Source organism: Henckelia pumila, chromosome 4 (assembly GCF_033568475.1).
Source record: "Henckelia pumila isolate YLH828 chromosome 4, ASM3356847v2, whole genome shotgun sequence".
Lineage (NCBI taxonomy): Eukaryota > Viridiplantae > Streptophyta > Magnoliopsida > Lamiales > Gesneriaceae > Henckelia > Henckelia pumila.
The window spans coordinates 153,081,764-153,103,441 of NC_133123.1; the positions used below are offsets into that span (position 1 = coordinate 153,081,764).

The following is a 21,678-nucleotide window of genomic DNA, read 5'->3' on the forward strand; positions in this document are numbered from 1 at the left end:
GATGTATAACCAAGCGAACACGACGATCATCTGAATAGTCAAGTGACTCGAACAACTGTTCTATATCTTCAAGCCAATTTTCACAAGCCACTGAGTTTTCTGTTCCTTTCAGTTTCGGCGGTTTGAAAGACTGAAATCGCTTCAACAAAGTTTCCATTGGAGTAGCAGTAGGATCCATAGGATCAGCAGATGTACTACCCTGTGCATTCTGAGGTTCAACAGCTGGTAATGGTACTGGTGCTGGTTCAGCTTGGGGAACCGCTAATGGATTTCTAGTCTCTGGTGATTTACGGGGAGGCATATCTGATTGTCAAACAGATTAGTGCATAAACAAAACAGATGCAGCAATTTATTCCATACTTTTCTAATAAGCATGCTCATGAGAATTCCGATTAGAACTGAGGATATTCTGGAACATAATTGCATATATATAGCATGCAAGAATAATAAAAGCACATAATCATGCAATCACATAATTATTGCAATATAAAGCATGCAATCATATCATGCACAAAATCAGATCTCACATATCATCTTGTGCAATATCAAGCAATCAAACAGACTCAATCTACCCCGCTCATCAACTTCTATCTCATTTCAGAAACTTATGCTCTGATACCACCTATTGTGGGGACCCGGGTTGCTAATCTTATCTTAGGGTAATTTGTTGTAATTAACAATGAAACAAGTACTTAGAAGTATTAAAGAAACAAGAGCTAATTTTTTTTTTTAAAAGCTACAGTGTCTCGCTCGATCGGGTAAACTTGCCCGATCGAGCGAGCTCAAAATACCAAAAGCTCTGTTCCAATATTAGATGCCTCGCTCGATCGGTGCATTTCTACCGATCGAGCGAGCACATTTGCCCGAACCCTCTGTTTTGCCAAACAATGGCCTCGCTCGATCGGTGCATTTCTACCGATCGAGCGAGCACATGATACAGCAACTTCTGCTGTCAAAATCTGCTGTCAATCCTTGTAAACTTCAACATAAAAACATGCATACATGCTACACCAAAGCCTACAAGCTATCAATTAGTCTTTTACAAACTTCTAAACATGATATACATAGCTAACATGTGCTCAAACCATAATATACAAGGTTATACAAGGTTCTTGTATCTTTCTAGCATTGTTGAACAACACAACTACAAGACTTGCTACTAAACCCGTCCTCACTTGCTACACGTCTAGCTTGAGCTATCCTTGTCTCTTCTGACTAGCTCCTGCCCCACCTATTGCCATGGACACATACAAAACAAAGCAATAGCCGGATAACTCCGGTGAGAATAAAATCCCAGTATAAATAAATTAAAGTGCGATATAATAAACATGGATGCAATGCAAATGGCAAAAGAAGGCTATCAAGCTGATATCAATAAAACTTAGTTCTTTGGGATCCCGAGGAAATAAAATCTTTAACCAACACCAACTCACCCATTCGAGGTGAAGTTAAATACTTTATTTCCTCTGACTTTGATACAATTATAGAGAGTCTTCTAGCTCTGAAAGTGAAAGCTGCAATCCATGCCACTCAACTATAATTCACCAAACGTCATTGGTTATGTGCTTTTAAGGCTGGAGTTCAAGATGAATGCAACATAAGCTGTATGCATTAAAAGCTGTAAAACACATCTTGAACAACTAATCACATAAGCAAGCAAAGCAATACAAGCAAGTAATCACATAATAACATAACTAAACAAGTATGTGATTGACATGGGAATACTTGAAATAAAACTATTTCAAGCGCTCTATCCCATCTGAATTCGCTGTCATTTATACCTTTCAAAGTCGTGTCTGATAGTACTTTAAATCTGCAATAACATAAATTATAAAACATATCACAAGAGTGCTCAAATTCTCAACTCGATCTCAATTGCAATGCTATCAAACCTTGCTTCACTTTTTCCTTGGTTCGAAACGGCAATCTCGAGTCGTCAATTCTTGATTCAAAGCTGAGACATAATATGTCAAAGAGCTAACAAGATCAGATACAACTCAAACATAATTCGTTGCATTAATCATATCAAAATCTTGACATTTCTCGAATCGACGGCGTAACGGCTACAAACCGGCAATCCCAACCATAATCAAATCAAGATACCAAGCATAGCAACTCATTATATCAACTCAATCTATCCAAAAACATCATATTCAGCTCAAGTAGGTTTCGAATTATGCTTGCTAAATTCATATAAAATCCAAACGACAGTATTTTTCCGAATCGTCTGCGAATATACGATCGATACAGCTGATGTACGCATATATGATAAAATCATAATTTTCCATCGTTCACATAAAAATAAAATCTGAGATATGTGAATAAAACTTGTACCAAATCGAAGGTCTCGGAGCTGTGATCGCAAATATATATTTCTTTTGAATTTCTGATAACCGGAACGCAAGTTATCGAAGCTTTTACGGAGCGAAAATCTGAAAATGGAGTTGGGGAAGGGTTTGACCGATTTCCTCTGTTTCTTTTCTTTTATTTCCGATAGCTTTCCACGTTTCAGCTGATTAAATAAATAATTATAAGCTATTTTTCAGTTTAGTCCCTGAATTTTCAGGTATTTGCAATTCAGTCCCCGGAAATGCGATTTAATTCAATTTCAACCCTTTTCAATTTAAGAATATTAGAATTAAATTCTAAATTCTAAATATTCTTAAATTAAATATTCTCGGATTAAAATTAAATAATCTCGGGCCTTACAGTATGCGAATGTCAGACGTCGACCTCTGAGTTTTGAACAGGGAGACCGTGTTTTCCTTAAGATTTCTCCGTTCAGAGGCAACGTCAGATTCGGTAAGAGAGGAAAGTTATCTCCGAGATTCATCGGTCCGTACGAGATTCTCGAGAAGATAGGTGATCTTGCCTACAGACTTGCACTTCCTCCGTCTTTATCTGGTATTCACGATGTTTTTCACGTCTCTATGCTGCGAAAGTATCATCCAGATCCTTCTCATATCCTTCAGCCTGACGAAGCCGAGTTAGACGAGACTCTGAGCTACTTTGAACGACCGATTTAGATCCTTGATCGGAAAGAAAAGCAACTCAGAACCAAGTTGATTCCGTTGGTGAAAGTGTAGTGGAGCCGTCACGGCGTCGAGGAAGCGACTTGGGAGACATAATCTGACATGAAACAGCGGTTTTCGGAGTTATTCGGATGACGTGAGTTCTTCTTACTGTCTTTAGTTCTTTATTCTATCTTATGAGTTGTGGTTCTCGTTGATTTCGAGGACGAAATCTCTTCTTAGTGGGGGAGAATTGTAACGCCCTGTTTTTATTTTAAATGAGTTTATTTGAGTTAATCGGAGATTACAGAGTTCACAAGCCGACTTGATTTTGATCAGGGTTTTTTTTGCAAATTTTGGAAATTTCAGGGACTAAAATGCAAATATTGATTTTTATATATTATTTACACATGTATTTGACTCAAAAGTCACTCCTCCTCCTCCACACAACCGAGAGACTCCATTGAAGCGCCCCTTTTGGATTTCAAGCTTCTAGATTTCAGCCCGAGCTTGATCCGGCCGTTGGAATTTATTTCTGAAGGCAGATTATCGATCACTGCAGTGAGAGCTCTGTTATATTGTAAGTTCTTCTACGATCGAATACATTCTAGTTTTTGGATGTTGTTAGAATCGTTCTAGATTTGAGTATGTTGTTCTTGACAGAGTTCTGATCGATTATTATCTGTCGGTTTTGAAATAGAGCGACGTTCGGATTTGTTATGATTTTTTGAAGCCATTTTCGAAAATCATGGTTTTGAGATTTGTTGGGTTTGCCTTGTTGTTGTTTTTTTAGCATTGTTATGAGATTATATCGGTATTGAACTGCTGTCTGCGTTGCTGGTTTGTTCAGTTATAGCCGTTATGCAGTCGGTTTGAGTTTTTGGAGTTTCGAACCGTTTTTGAGTTATGAACTTGGCTTGTAAGTTGATCGTGGTTATTGATCAATCATCTCTTGTATCTGAACAGATTCGTTTGGAGTTGTCAAGCCCTGAGTTAGCAGCTGTTTGATCGTTTCAGATATTTGAACGAAGAACGGTATAAAGAGTTTACCTTGAACCTTTGCCATGTGGTTGTTTAGATTGGATTGAATTTGATACAATCTCTTTTATAGCGTATACAGATTTGGGAGCTACTGCATTGAAAGGTAACAGCAGTCATCGTAGCGGGATATCATTCTCGGGACTGTGGTTCTTGAGTTTTCCCTTTGAAATCACATACTTGCATCTACACTTGTTCTAGCATGAGGAACTTGTGTCTTGTTTGATTTTATTGACTTTGGTTAAATGGCTTATGTGTTATGTTTATGTTATGCATTCATCTTGAGCCAATCTTGTTTTCAGCGGGCAGAACCGCCCTTTTTGTTTAGACGTTTGGGAACTATGATTGAGTGGCCCAGGTCGTAGTCGTTTCGTCTGGTGCTAGCATACTCATTATAGTTGCTCAAAGTCTAGAGGAGTGAGATACGTGGCACCACCTCGATTGGGAGAGTCGGTGAGTTGTTACGTGATCTTATCCTCGGGATCCCAAAAGCACAGCAACAATCCCTCGTTATCAGATTTGATATCCCGGTTTAAAGACATGCATTTCATTACGTTGTTATTGATTACATTATTGTATTGAAAGTATGTTTCTTGCTGTATTTCTTGATATGTTGCTTTTACTGGGAATGTCATTCTCAGTAAACTTCCGGCTGTTGCTTTGTTTTGTATGTGTACTTGACAACAGGTGGGGCAGGACCAAGTCAGAAGAGGCATGGTTAGCTTCGAGGGAAAGTGGTAGAAGTGAGACTCGGTTTAGAAGTCGTGTCAGCATGTCTACCTAGTTGTATTGGAACATGTTTAGATATCGAACTTTGTCGTCATGTTTTGTTGTATGTCCTCTACTTCTGAACAGCTGTTGAACTCCTTTTATTTCATGTATTTATGATGTTTGGATCTTGGTTGCCTTTGGTATTGTATAAGGAACTTGGAAAGGAGTTTTGTAGTCAAAAATGCCAAAATTCGAAGTGGCTGCGCGGGCGCGCAATGCAGACGCGCGGGCGCGCAGCTTTGGGAAGTTTTTATTTTTTTGGTGCGTGAACACTGCGCGGGAGCGCGATATTCCTAAGCGGGCGCACGTGATTTTGTGCTAAGGCTCTGCGCGGGCGCAGTGCTCTTCTTTTAAAAAAAAAAATTTCTTTCTTACTTTGGTCTTGGATCTTGTATGCTTAATTGTTGTTAAATTTCGAGATTAGTTGTTTAGAACCGAGGTCTCACAGAAATTCTTAGCTACGACATCGAAAAATATTGGTCATTGTACTCCCTTAAATTTCTTCTTTGGGTTCAAGAATATTCAAGAATATTTAAAATAGCTGCTAGCTTCTTATTTTAACTGTGTGTGCTTATTATTTGAAAATCAATGACTAAAGGACGATGTGATCCTGAGAAATCCATGTGATTGAACATTGATGAGTTTTGATGAAACGTGTAAATTGTAATCCTTGTCTTCAATTAGTTCTGAAAGTTTTGATTACAATAATGATACTTCTTAATTAATTCTAAACATTTTGACTTTGTTGCAATGACAATCCGGTGTGTTTGAACACACATCCCATGGGGTTACTGTTGTTTTGTGTGTAGATATGGCAGGTAGCTAAAGTCATCAGGAGCCCAAAGATGGTACTACTTCTAGAGGTAGTAATATCTCGAGTTGATGTCTGAGTTTTGTCTATACCAGTATATATATCTACAAGTATACTAGGGCGTGTCCGGTGGTTTTTGTTTTGTATATTTTTCTTGTTTATTTATATGTGAGATTGTTTTATACCATGATGTGTGTAAACGTTATTTGTGTTATTGTATATATTATAATTCTAATTAATTTTCCGCTGGTATTTTTTACTGAATTTTCACATTTTTCGTTGGTTTTAAGTTTGTCATAGTTGATTTCATATTATTTTTTGCTTCATTCTTTTTGTTGATCTCAATTTCTTATTGATTTCATTGTCGAATGGATTCTCTCAAAGTTTGAGGTTTGATTTGCTTCTTGATTGGTGTTGATTGTTTTTAAATGTTGGTTCGGATTATATTTCTTAAAATTTGGTGTCATACGAAGGAACATAACATATGCACATTCAAAGAAGGGGTTTAAGATTATGATTTCTGATAATATGTAACACATGCATTTAATGTTTTAATTTTTATTCTTGTTTGCAACTTTTTATTTATAATGTTCTTGGTTTCTTGGCAGGATTCAAAATATGTATGATACATTGGAAGGAACCCCATTTCAGAAGCGGGGATGTACATCTAGTATTTGGATAATGAAATTAGTCTTGTATTTGATGATCAAATTATCTTGGTGACTCAAATATGTAGTACTAGTAGTAGTTTGTTTTGTTTTGCAAATTGCATTTATATACTAATTTAATTTATTGGTGTTGGTGTTATTTGGTTTTATCTTGACGTTGTTGGTGTTTTTTGGTTCAACCCCATGTAGTACTAATATATTCTAGAAGTAGCATTATTTTGATCATGATATTAGTACCAGGTGCACGTAACTGTAGTACTAGTATTATTGATACCCGGTATTAGTATCGAGTGCACGAATACAACTCATACATGTGTCCATTGTACCGTGTTTGGATATTATTGATACCACAATTAAGTTATTGTATACCACAAATCAAGACAGAAGTACTACATAGTAAGACCATTTGTACTGCTAATATCATCTTAGAACAAAGATCACTAACCCATACATGCGTTTATGGTACCACACATTGGTATTATTGATACCACAATTAAGCTAAAATGTACCACTATTAAAGACATAAGTACTGATTTAATTTCTTGGTGTTGGTGTTATTTGGTTTTATCTTGACGTTGTTGGTGTTTTTTTTCTTCAATCTCATGTAGTACTAATATATTCTAGAAGTATCATTATTTTGATCATGATATTAGTATCAGGTGTACGTAAATGTAGTACTAGTATTACTAATACTTGGTATTAGTATCGAGTGCATGAATACAACTCATATGTGTCCATGGTATCGTGTTTGGATATTATTGATACCACAATTAAGCTATTGTATACCACAAATCAAGACATAAGTTCTACATAGTAAGATCATTTGTACTGCTAATATCATCCAAGAACAAAGATCACTAACCCATACATGTGTTTATGGTACCACACATTGGTATTATTAATACCACAATTAAGCTAAAATGTACCACTATTAAAGACATAAGTACTACCTAATAAGATATTTTGTACTGTTAATACCTTACAAGAATGAAGACCACTAAAGCATATATATGTTCATGGTACCTCACAATGGGTATTATTGATACCCCAAACTAAGCTATTATGTACCACATATCAAGACATAAGTACTACTTTGTAAGACGTTTTGTACTATTAGTATCACACTAGAACAAATATCACTAACTCATACATATTTTCATAGTACCACACATTGCTTAGTATTGATACCATAATTTGGCTTGAGTATACCACAAATGAAGACATAAGTACTACATAACAAGACCATTTGTATTGTTGACACGTTACAAGAACGAAGACCACTAAATCATATATGTATCCATGATACCACACATTAGGGATTATTTATACCATAACTAAACTGTAATGTACTACAAATTAAGATATAAGTACTAAATAGTAAGACCATTCGTACTGCTAATATCATCCAAGAAAAAAGAACACTAACCCATACATGTGTTTATGGTACCACACATTAGGTATTATTGATACCACAATTAAGCTAAAATGTACCACAAATAAAAACATAAGTACTACATAATAAGATCTTTTGTACTGCTAATACATTACAAGAACGAAGATCACTAAATCATACATATGTTCATGGTACCTCACATTGGGTATTATTGATACCACAACTAAGCTATTGTGTACCATATATCAAGACATAAGTACTAGTTTATAAGACGTTTGGTACCCCATTAATGAGATATAATTCACTCAAACATATGTTTATGCTACCAAAAAATATATAATATCTATGGTCATTAATAACATATAAGTCACTAAAGCATATGTTTATATATCCAAGATATATGTAACATATATGATCATTAATGACATATAAGTCACTCAAACCTATGTTTAGACAATCAAGATATATGTAACATATATGTCGATTAATGACATATAAGTCACTCAAACATATATTTATACAACCAAAATATATGTAATATTCATGGTCATTAATAACATATAAGTCACTAAAGCATATGTTTATATATCCAAGATATATGTAACATCCCAAAAATTAAGGGAGTTTCTTCATCTTCATCCATGTCAAAAATCAAAAAATCTGCTGGAAATATGAACTTATCGACCTTTACCAAAACATCCTCCACAATACCCTGTGGGTATGTGATACTCCGATCCGCCTTTATACAACCAAGATATATGTAACATATATGACCGTTAATGACATATAATTCACTCAAACATATATTTATACATCCAAGATATACGTAACATTTATGGTCATTAATGACATATAATTCACTGACACGCATGTTTATAAATCCAAGATATATGTAACATCTATCGTCATTAATCACATATAGCTCAATCAAACATATTTTTATGAATCCAATATGCATGTAACCTTTATGGTAATTAATTTAATGACATATAAGTCTCTCAAACATATATTTATACTCAAAGATATGTTTATACTTACGAGATATATATGTAACATCATGATCTTGGTTCTTTCACGTATATTCAGTACCATTTACATTGTTACGTAGTACTATTGTGGACACATGTGGTACAATTAAGACTAATTGTAGTACTGATATAGTTAAGATTTTTGTATCATATATATATATATATATATATACATATATATATATGTGTGTGTGTGTGTGTATGTGTGTGTGTGTGTATGTTACATCATGATATTGGTTCATTCACGTATTTTCAATACAAATTGCATTTTTATGTAGTACTAATGTGGCAAAATATTTGTACATTTTTACATGTGGTACTAATATAGTTAAAATATTGTATCATATACATATATGTGTATAATCATGGTCTTGATTCTTTCACGTATTCAATACCATTGCAATATTGCTACGTAGTATTAATGTGGCAAAATGTGGTAAAATTAAACTATGCTCAGTACCAATATTGTAAAAATATGGTATCGTATACATATATTTGTAACATCATGGTCTTGGTTCTTTCATGTATGTTCAGTATCAGTTCCATTGTTACGTAGTACTAATGTGGAAAATTGTGGTACAATTAAAAATACCTGTAATATTATGTCTTGGTTCTTTCATGCATCTTCAGTACCAGTTCCATTGTTATGTCTTGGTACGTTTACATATATTCAGTAGCAACCGCATTGTTACGTAGTACTAATGTTAAAATTTGTGGTTCAATTAATTCTACCAGCAAATATTTAAAATATGACAACGTATACATATGTGTACTACTATTAGTAGTACTACATATTTGAGTCACCAAAATAATTTGATCATCAAATACAAGACTAATTTCATTCTTCAAATACTAGATGTATATATATGCTTCTTAAATGGGGTTCCTGCCAATGTAACATACATCCTCTGACTCCTGCCAAGAAACCAAGAACATATAAATAAAAAATTGAGAAACAAGATAAAAATTAAAATATTAAATGCACGTGTTACATATTATCAGAAAACATAATCTTAAACCCCTTCTTTGAATGTGCATATGTTATGTTCCTTTCTATGGCACCAAACACAAGCCTCGATGACGTTTGCACATGGAATCAGTTTTATATTGCTGTAATTTGCACAATATAATTCATCTTCTGAGAGTGAACTTTAAAATCAAATAATCAAAATTTAAGAAATATAATCTGAACCAACAATTAAAAACAATCAATAACAATCAAGAAGCAAAGCAAACCCCTAACATCGAAAGAATCCATTGGACAATGAAATCAATAAGAAATTGAGATCAACAAAATCAAAGTGACAAAAAACAGTATGAAATCAACTATGACACACTTAAAATCACGAAAAATGTGAAAATTCAGTAGCAAAATACCAGCGGAAAATTGAGTAAAATTATGCGAAAATCAAACAGAAAGCAGCGGAAAATAGAACAAAAAATGGCATCTAATTAATCAAAACCAAACAAAACCGTCAAAAATCGAACAAGAACTAGCAGTAAATAGAAGAAAAACCCGCAAGCAAAAGACATTTATATCCCATTCCACCATTCTCCTTCTCCTGTGCATGAAAAAAAGAAGCAAATTTGGTAATAAAAAAGAGGTATTAATTGCAATATATTGAACATGTGCATATGAGCCTTGATGACCATGAAAGAATATGAAAACATATTTCGAATAAAAATCCCAAAATATATAAATCACATGCCAATAAATATTATTAATAATACATTATAACTTCTTCAGAAAAACAAACACTTCATTATATAACTATAACATAAGATTCATAATAAACATCGCAATATTCTACATTCAAAAATGAACTTGAAAACTTTTCAACTCATGATCATACTCAAACTATTATAGAAATTTTGGGCATCTTAATCCACACAACAAGCTACAAATTTTATTTTTGATTTTTACCTTCTATCAATTTGAGCTAAACTTCCATTGACGTTTCTAATATAAATGGGAGAATCTCGCTCTCACTCAATTTTGGAGCTAAACTTTCAATTGATGTTTCTAATAAAAGTGGGAGAATACCGTGATGGTTATATCTGCCATATGACGTATTTCTCTCAGTCTCACCATGAGAAATTCAAATATAAAACATAAATTTTTTTAATTTTGTTCGAACAACAGGTACCATAAAATTTAGTAACATAAAAAACAGCACAAAAATCAAAACCTAATTTATTTCAAAGTAATGATTTAATAATGTATTCAAACTAAGACCTTACCTGAACAAGAACGACAATATCACACTTAAAGGGAGGGAATACATAATTCAACAACTTTTAGACCAAGTTTCTTCATACTGGCATGAGAAAATTATAAACTTGGAGATAAGAACAATGCGAGACAGATTCATACATGAAACTTAAAATACAGAGAATGTCAATGTTGCCCACAAAAAATAAAAAATTTATCATGGAACACTTGTACCCCGTGCTTAGTTAGTTGCAAATTATTGAAAGAAATGAAAACAAACGAAAAAAGAAGAGTAACTCCCATAAACTTTTCAAATATTAGAAATACAATCCACCAAGCCAAACAAAGAACATAAATTAGAAATTTTCAATTTTTGGTTGATCTCAATTTGATGTAATCATGTAATGCATATTTACGACTTTGTAATTGAATAAACTGAAACAATTCGAACATAGATCCGATCAATTCTAAGACAAACCATCACAATTCGAAGAAAATTGCCAAAAATCGAAAAAATGAATATAAATAAAGGAGAAATATGCACAAATCAAATCGAAAGACAAACACAATAAGAACAAAAATGTGACAAATACTTTAGCTAAATGATTTATATTCTAAATTCTAGGAAAATTTCATAAATTTCATTCAAATATAAAGAGCTTTGAAACCAACACAACACAATATCAAGAAAAACTAGTGCAATTCTTAAAAAAAAAACTGCCAAATAAAATAAAAAACCAACATATATAAATTAAAGTGAAACCGATATAAATAGGCACAACCTTGGGTTTTGTCGATCGTGGTATTTGTAATCCAGTGGGTATCGGTGTACCATTGTCTTTCCCATGAAGCCATCAATGGAGTTTTTAGGTCTGGGTTCATGTTGTATATTGGGGTAGACAAACACTTGTAAATATCGCACAATAACCAACGGGCAATCGAGAAAGAAAAATATTTTCGAACGACATCTAGAGTAAAAACAATATTAATTAACGAGAAAATTGATCACAAACACAAGAAATTGAAAAAACTTCCTATTTTTTTGGAATGGCGTCGTCGGTCGGCCTATGGGCTTTGGCCGCGGTTAGGTTTTAGCCTCTCTTTATTCTCTGCAATAGGTTTACGTCTGGGTTGGGAGGAGAAAGAAGGTGATAAGGGAGAAAAAAAATACAGGGAACGACAGAGAGAAAAAGAAGGAGAAGAGAAAATAAAAAAAGGGAAAATATGTGTGAATTAGTTGCTAGGGAGTTTTGAAGAGGGTCGTGGATTTCGGAATAAGTTTTTCTGAGTTGAGGATTGAACACAAACTTTAAGTTTTGGTTAGGGATTTATCTCCAATTAACCGAAATATTAAACTTCAAAATTATTTTTGAGAAAACAAATAATTGCACAAGCACACGGTGCATCCATATACCACCAGTAACTATGGGTTAATGGTATTCGGCCCCTTTGTAAATTTCTATATAACATAAAAGCCTCTATAAAAAATAAATTAGCTTTTAAGTCCTTTGTTTTTCAAAAAATAAGCTGAAAATCCCTTGCATAAGAAATTGGTGTAATACGCGTCTCAAATGCAATTTTCATATTTTTTTTTGACTTTTTATTACCTCAAAGGACATAAATATATCCTCAAATATTTGAAATATAATATTTGTCGATTTATTTTTCCATGTATTATGATTCAACATGTTATTTTTAATTGAATTATTTTAAGTTTTAATATTATAAAATGGGAAAACACCACAATTTGAAATAATAAATTCACCAACTTGCTAACAGCCAACCAAACACGTTATTTTTATTATTTTGTAACTTTGTTTAAAAAACATAATATAAATAATAATGATAATATTAATAAAATTTACATAGTAAATAAATTATTATAGCATTATCAAAATAATACATTACATAACATATATATTAATATATAAAATAGTAATAATAAGAAAGAAATAATATTTTTTAAAAAATAAAATTTTAATTCAATCTAAAAAAATGTTGGTAAACAAAATATGATTGACCTCAAATGCGAATTAAAAATTTCAACATTCATTGACGTAGTAAATACATTTTAATATCATTCAAGTTTTTATTAAAATTTTCATTAATTTTAAACTATTAAATTTATCATACTTGTTATTAAACTATTTTATTAGATATTTATAATGAGAAGTCTTTCAGTGTAAGTACTGATGTATTTTTTTAAAATCAAATTTTTAACAATATAAAAATCAAATCACACTCAATACAATGATCCTAAGATAAGGAAGAATATGAAAAAATAAATTATAATAATTATATTATTAATTTATTTAAAAATTATAAAAAAAATTATGTTCCTCGATTATATTTTTTGATGTTAATAAATTTTTTAAGATGATTTAATTTTATTTTTAACACCATTATTGTGTATTCGAATTCTTAACCAAATAAAAAATATTAATTTATTTCTATATCCCTCACTTTAGTTTTTCAAAATCTAATAATCAATCATATATTGTAGTTGTTTTTTTTATTAAAAAAATAGTATACAATTTTATTTTTAAATCAATTGCACAATTATATATATTATTTAGTACCCCTATTTTGTATAATGTTTCAAATAGTTTTATTTTTCCATTTTATTTAAAGAAAAAGTATGATCGTTTGCATTTGTTGAAATATTATGTCATTTGGGTTAATACAAATATAAGAAAAAAAACCCATCAAAAATTAATTATATTTAAAGATTTGAGGGTATTTAAGTAATTTGGATTAATAAAAGTAAAGAAAGTATGACCAACTACATGGATTATAAGCATGGATTACCCCAATTTCTGACGCATGAGGTTTTCAGCTTATTTTTTTATAAGTGATTTTGGTTAATAAAAGTAAAGAAAGTATGACCAACTATACATTATAAACGTGTGTTACGGCAATTTCTGATACAAGGGTTTTCAGTTTATTTTTTGAAAAATGAATGACTTAAAAGCTATATTTTTTGGGTGATGTTACATTTACACAGATGGTTATACGTTGAGTTACACGTTACATGTTACCCTTGACATTACATAAATATCCTTGATGTATTTTGGAAAGAATTTTTTCAAATAAAATGAAGGAATAATTTTGTAATTTCATCTTAAGTGTGTAATCCAACGTGTAACACATGTTGCTTTTCCTTTTTTTTAATAGAGGATTGTGTGCGAAGAGGGGAAGTCTACAATATGCATTTATGTCGAATTTTGAAAAATTATTCCTGAAAAATGATATCCAACTGGACTCGATTATTGGGGTGTTGCTTTAGTAATTGTGGGTCAACGCAGAAAGTTGACTTTACAAAAATAGAGAAACCAACAGATTGATTTTTGGCCACCGAGATATCAGCAATGGCAGCTTATGCATCTCTTCTCTCTCTCACACATATTCTTGACCATTTATTGCAACACCCAAAGCTCCAAATAGGTGTTCTTAACAAAGCCCAGATCGATTCTTTGCTTCATAATATCATTTTCCTGCAAGAATTTCTCGAGGATTTTTCGCCAGTAAGCGGGGACGAGATTCAGGCATTGGAGGAAAAAATTTCAAGATCAGCATATGCAGCAGAAGATATTATTGAGAGCCGCGTGGTGGATCATATTCTCCCAATTTCTGAACCCGAAAGGAGAAGAAGGGGGATGTTTAGTCATTTCGACCATTTTTTCAAGAAAATGGGCCTCCCAAGTGTATTGAGGAGCTTCACTCTGTTCAGTCGAGATTTGCAGAAAGTAATTGATGAATTCGATTCTATGAAGATAGACGTGATGAAGATTAAAGAAACTCAAGGGATAAAAATCGTGCAGCGGCCAAGAAACAGTGCGCCGGCTGGTTCTTTCATACAAGATGCTTCCAAAAGCAAGAATACTATGGTGGGACTTGATGACGATTTGATTCAACTAATGGAGACACTCACTGGAGACGAATCAAATCTCCAGATTCTTCCCATTGTTGGGATGGGTGGCATTGGGAAGACTACCCTGGCGAAAAATGTTTTCGACAATCCAGTAATTGGGAACCACTTTGATCTTCATGCTTGGGCTACAATATCTCAACAATACAGTGTCCACGGAATTCTTCTTGACCTATTAAAGAATATTGGAGTTCTTGCAGGGGAAGGTGAAAAAATCGCTGGAGAGAATGATCATGAACAAGGATCACGTCTGCATAGAAGTTTGTTTGGTAGAAGATATTTCATTGTGATGGATGACATGTGGAATATTGAGGTTTGGGATGGGATAAAGAGGTTTTTTCCGGATAATAACAATGGTAGTCGAGTCATGGTCACTACGAGACTAACGAATGTGGCCAATGGTTTTCACTCCTGTGCCCCTCATCAACTACATTTTCTAGACGAGGATCAAAGTTGGGTTTTGTTTTGTGATAAGGTGTTTGGAAAAGAAAGTTGCCCTCCCGAGTTCGAGGAAGTAGGCAAGGCAATTGTGAGAAATTGTGGAGCACTTCCTCTAGCCATTGTTGTTATCAGTGGACTTCTCGCAAAGTCTAATCGAACGGTTGAATATTGGGAATACGTTGCTAATCATACACATGCGGAATTGAATATGGGAGGTGATGGGCACTGTTTTGAGATATTATCTTTAAGTTATAAGCACTTACCTGTTCATCTAAAACCATGTTTCCTTTATATGGCGACATTTCCAGAAGACAGTAGGATTATAATTTCAAAGCTCTTTAAACTATGGGTAGCAGATGGGATTCTTAAACCGAAAAGATGTAGAAGCTTGGAGGAAATTGCAGAGGACAATTTAAAAGATCTGATAGATAGAAATCTGATTCAGGTTCATGATTACGGGTCTAGGAACAGAATCAAAACTTGCGCCATCCATGATCTCTTAAGAGACCTATGCCTCAGGGAAGCTCAAAAGCAGAAATTTATTTGTGTCGATACGACGCATAACCTCAACAATCAAAGCAGAATCATCGACAATAAGCGTCGGCTTATTATTCATCAGAGCTCCGATGAAGAGTTGTGTCAAGAACAGGTCATTGAGGACATGAATTTAGTATCATGTACCCGTTCATTGATATGCATTAAATCAAAATCCACATCAACAAAGCTGCTTATTTGTTCTAGTCTGCTAAGAGTACTCAGCACGGATGGTCTGTATTCCTGCAAAGTAATCCCACAACTAGTTAATTCGAGATACATTGATTTGGCGATTTCATCCCATCTAATGCCATGGAGTCCTCTGGAATCTATATCCCTACTATGGAATCTGCAGAGTATCACCATCTCTGGTTATTATCTAACTGATGAGGCAATAAAGCTACCAGCTGAAATATGGGAAATGCCACAACTCAGGCATCTAAAAACGGTAAGTATAGACTTCTGTTTGCCTGATCCTCGGAGCACCGACAACCAAAACAATGTGCTGAAAAACCTGCAAACACTTTATACCACGAGGAATCTGAAGTGTACGGATGAGGTTGTTGGTAGAATCCCAAATTTAAAGAAACTGGGAATCACTTTCAGGTGGGAAAGTAGATGGGATGACTCCCAAGTTTACAATCTCACCCCTTCACGCAATCTCGAAACATTTTATTTAGACGGTGAGTTTGATGTGGGAAAAAATTTCTGCTTTCCAAGGTCGCTAAAGAAGTTAACTTTAAAAGGGTGCAACATGTCTTGGGAAGATTTGACGATGGTTGGTGCAATGCCTCAACTTGAAGTTCTGACATTGAGGGATCGTGCAGTCATAGGGCTTGAATGGAATCCTGTGGAAGGACAATTCCTCGAATTGAAGTCATTAATAATTATTAAGACAAATCTTCAGAAGTGGATAGCAGACAGCTCTCACTTCCCAAGCCTTGAGAAACTTCAACTCGAATTTGTTAAATGCTTGAAGGAAATCCCACTTGGTATTGGAGAAATACCAACACTTGGATCAATTTCAGTAGCACTATGTAGTGAATCAGTCAATTCTTCTGCAATGAAGATACAAGAAGACCAACAAAACCTCGGAAATTCTGACCTTCAGGTAGTCGTGAAAAGGCCTATGGCTCGGCCCCTTGTAAGGACCAGACACTTATCTGATCAGAGGATAAATATCCGATTGGACGTAAGTTATAAATAAATTATTCTTATTTTGCTATTCTAAATATTCAATCCGTTCCAATTATATTCTTCATGTTTTCTTTTTTGTTTGTCTCAAATATATATTCATATACCATATTTAGTAATATTTTTTACATTTTTTTACTAATATAACTCTATTAATTACACCTTAAAAATTGTGCAATCATTTTTAATACATTGAATAGGGATAAAATATGAAGTTTATATAAAATTTGTTTTTCCAATACTTTTTTCTTAATATGTGTGAAAATCCAAAGAAGACAATATATATGGGACGGAGGGAGTACATAATACATAAATTGTTTTTTTTAATACTATTAAGAAATACGTGCTTCAAAACATTTTATTTGTGATCAATTAGACATCCGATTGAATTAATGAAGATGTTCATGTTTTGAAATTTTTTGAAACACATACATGTGATGATAAATGTAGCTAATTATGCCAATAAATACATATTCCAATTTTTTTTTTCCTTTTATGAGTTGTTAAATATTTGTATCTTTATTATTACTTGTTAGATATTTCGACTTTTTTTTCTTTTTTTTTCTTGATATTTTATCACACATTTTCAACATGTCATTATTATGTTATTCATCAATTATCTTCTGTTTTATTATTTTTTTTGCCTGATTATGTTGAATCTTCCAATTTAATAATTGGTCTCAAATATAAGACACTTGTGTGAAACGAATTTTAATACGTGATACGAGTTAACCCATTAAAAAAAATCAAATACCGTATAATAGTCTTTCGGATCTTAATCAATCTCAATGCAGATCTAGAAGCCTTGACTGATCTTAGCTTTTCGCCCCAAATCCGTCTTTCACGTTCTCGTTGGACACAATCTTGTTGTATCCTCGTGCATTTGGCAGCTTCTGGACCGATTTCGAGGTAATTTCTCATGTTTTTTTTGTTTTGTTTTGAATTCTTCTCTGTCCTGAGGTGAGTCTATACTTCTGAGCAAATATTCTTTGTTTATATGTTAAAGTTTGATTTATTTAGTTATTCTCGTTCCACTGTGTTTAGAAGCGTTTAAAAAATAGAATTTGGAATTGGATTTGGATTTAGAATTGGAATTGAATTTTATATACATCGAATTGGAATTTCATTTTGGTGTTTAGCAAAAAGCTAAAATATATAGTAGAATTTGATATTATAAATTTTATATAAATGATATTTTGTAAAAATTTTTGAAGAAAACTTAAAATTTATAACTATTCTATATAAATTTAATATTAAACCCGAATCCCATGAAATCCCATGAATTTCACTGAGTTAAATAAAATCCCATAGAATCGCATCAAATGTCAATCCAGTTTTGAAATCTCGTTTTGCCGACCACTAAAATGGTATTTCCAATTCCAAATCCCATCAAAGCCCATGCAATTCCTTGATTCGTATTTTGTTTGGTATTTGAATTCTTGTGAACCTATTGATATTCGACGCTCAAATTTTTATACTAACATATATTCTTCTGAATTCTTGTGAACCTATTGATATTCGACGCTCTAATTTTTATACTAACATATATTCTTCTCTTTGTGAAATATCCCTGAGGTTTTCAATATGTTGTTTATGATGTTGTTCCAGCCGTATGACTTGTTATTGAACTCAGAAAAATCGTCCCCCTCTTTCCATCTTGACAAATTAAAGGTCATATATTATTTCTTGCCTTAATTGCATCTCGGCCAATAAAAAATGGAAACCGAAATGCATAATTTCAAGTGGAGTTGATTTTATCTGTCAATGCTAAACTCATTCAATATTAACGGAGCTTGAATTTTGACTAAATAGTTTAATTTCTCTACTTATATCGAATAGATTCAGAGCTTGAGTATTAAAAATAATTATTATTATTAAAATATAGAGCATGTGTGTTCAATGATTTCAGTCTCACGATGTTTTTTTTAAAGGAAGAAGACTTAACATGCATCAACATCTAGAATGACACAATTTACAAATTTACAAAATTGAAAAAATACAGCTACTGTATAAATTCTGGTTTGGTTTTGGCAGATCATGATTTCATTTCAAGTTGTGAAAAAATTATGGGAAAATGGGATATGTGCTTTCATTTCACGTTGTGCAGATCATGATAGGGATATGAATCTATTTTGGAGTGTTTGCAATAACTAACACCACAAGAAATTTCGGCATTTAGCGACGAATTTAATGGCCCTTAACCGTCGCTAAATTTAAAATAGCGACGATTTAGCGACGAATAATAAAATCGTCAGTAAAATCTTCGTCGTTGGTTATTAACGACTAAATGTAAAAAAACGTCGCAATTAGCGACGCATTAAATGTCATTTCGTCGCAATTTGCGACGTTACTAAAGTTGTCTCTAATTGCGACGAATATATATTTTGTTGTTAATAACGACGTTCATCAAGAACACAGTTGTCGCTAATTGCGACGATCTTCATGTTTTTTTTTCGTCGCAATTAGTGACACACCTGAAATTTTTCGTCGCTATTAGCGATATGCATAAATATTTTATTTAATCGCTAATTGCGACGGTTGTTAAATCATTCTGTCGCAAATTGCGACGAAAATAGAAAAAAAAGAGTCGCAATCAGCGACGAAATAACTAAAACAATTCGCCGCAATTAGTAACAAATTTACATGTAGTTCGTCGCTATTTGCGACGTATTATTTCCTTTAGATAATCGTTAATTGCGACATATATAACGATGTTTTAGTCGTTAATAACGACGAAGAGTTTGTAAAGCGTCGCTAATTCAGCGACTAGAATATAAATTATTCGTCGCTAAATATGGCAATAGTATTTTTTTTAAATTTTTTTTTGCTTTTTTAATATGATACTATTATTTGTTATTGGTTTTTTAATACTATATACCATATTTATTGTTACAATATTTTATAGCTAAATATATAAAATGTTCATCCAAAACACACAGATTAGATTGGTTCATTGTTGCTCCACATTACTAGCAATTAACAGACAAGTTAGCATGCACCAAAATACATATTTAATTGTTTTTCAAACCCTGAAACTTCAGATACTAAGGGGGCTGGGTCTCGTCATCATCCTCCTCGTCATCCCCATACAACAAGTAGTCTCCTTCATCATCGTCATCCTCCTGATTTCCATACGTGCCAGACACGTGTGTGAAATGGGCCGCAGTGACGGATTTTTTCTTCTTTCCCGGGTCCAAACTAGCCACCAAGGCACGAACTGTATTCTCCAGTGTCTTGATCTGATCACGGAGCTTTGTTTTCTCCTTGTCATCTGACGCATGATCTCCTCTCTTTGCAATTCAACTTCCGCTCTCGTAGCGGCACTGGAAGAAGCCTTACTCTGGCGTCCTCGCTGCGCAGTAGCCTCAGGATACAAACCAACTGACTGTGGCCCTAAACCATAGACTTTCCCCCCTTCTGCACACCACCGGCTACCTCCAGATAAACCTGATTCATCTCTAGACAAGAGATGGGAGTATCCTGAGAGTTGGATGATCTTAACTGACGCTGGCGTTCGAACGCATCCTAATAGAATACATCATTAATTTAATTTAATTTCAAATCTAATTTAGAAACAATATTATAAATTTGAAACAAACACAAGTAAAAAAATTGTAACACGTATACTTACATTGAAAGATCGAGATCTCTGATCGACAAATTGACCCGCTTTATTAGTGTGCGTCCGATGAAACAACTCATACGAGTTTGGCTCCCTACCAAGCTCCGCACGCTATTGTAAATCCAATAAAAACTTCAATAATTTTAAATTTAAATAGTAGTAAACAAGTTGTATATATATGTACAAATACATCGATCATATCATCGTTCGATTGTGATCAACAAACGAACGTGAACCTGCTGTATGCTTAGTCATCCCAGTTCCCGGACCAGCTGGCTCACTGTGACGATTCCCCTTGCAAATACCTGAAATTTTTTGAAAATCCTCTGAAGCCCATACCTGCTTCCAAGCTCTCCAAGTGTCTGCCGCTAGACACTTTGGTTTTCGATCCGCTTCCCGCCAAGCATGCACCATCTTTCTGTAAAGGGATGCTATGGTGACACTCCAAGCCTTCTTAACTCGTGTATCAAATCTTGGACTCCACTTGTAAGCAGCCTACAATACATAAAGATAAATTAATTGTCATTTAAATAAGACAAATATTGTGCAATGGTGCTTATTTTAATTTGAAACGTACCACAAACTGATCCCAATACCACTGTTGTTGCGCCGGCCCAACTAACTTCCAACGATGACCTTCCTCGCATATGCTCAATTTGATTTGCGAAGTGATAAAGGCAGATATTTTGTGGCTATGAGGCTGCAACCTATAATATTCATTTCTCAAATATTTAAGGAACTATATTTATAATAAACCATATTTAATTTATTTGCATAAGTAATTTATAAATACATAATATTAGTAATACAAAAATTTAGGCACGATTATTGAGTTCTCGTCGCTAATGTGATCATGTACATTATTAACGACGGACCGTGACATTGAAGTTCGTACTAAATCGCGACGGAATGCATCGATGGTGAACGTCGCCTTCTATATTAGCGACGTTCTTAAACTAATCGTCGCTAATTGCAGCGACGCAATTGCAAAAAGTCGTCGTTAATTTAAATTAACGACACACTTATA

General features: G+C 33.4%; 1 protein-coding gene across 1 annotated transcript; it reads left to right on the top strand.

The window, feature by feature from the left end:
• The first annotated feature begins 14,300 nt into the window (after positions 1-14,300).
• LOC140865574 (putative late blight resistance protein homolog R1A-3) lies at positions 14,301-17,970 on the top strand. Its single transcript, XM_073270254.1, has 2 exons — positions 14,301-17,027; positions 17,824-17,970. The coding sequence occupies exons 1-2, from the start codon at positions 14,301-14,303 to the stop codon at positions 17,827-17,829; spliced, it is 2,733 nt and encodes a 910-aa protein (XP_073126355.1). The 3' UTR covers positions 17,830-17,970.
• Positions 17,971-21,678: the final 3,708 nt, after the last annotated feature.

Bases quoted from the DNA above. Each gene is read 5' to 3' on its own strand.
- LOC140865574 (XM_073270254.1), top strand. From the start codon at position 14,301: ATGGCAGCTTATGCATCTCTTCTCTCTCTCACACATATTCTTGACCAT.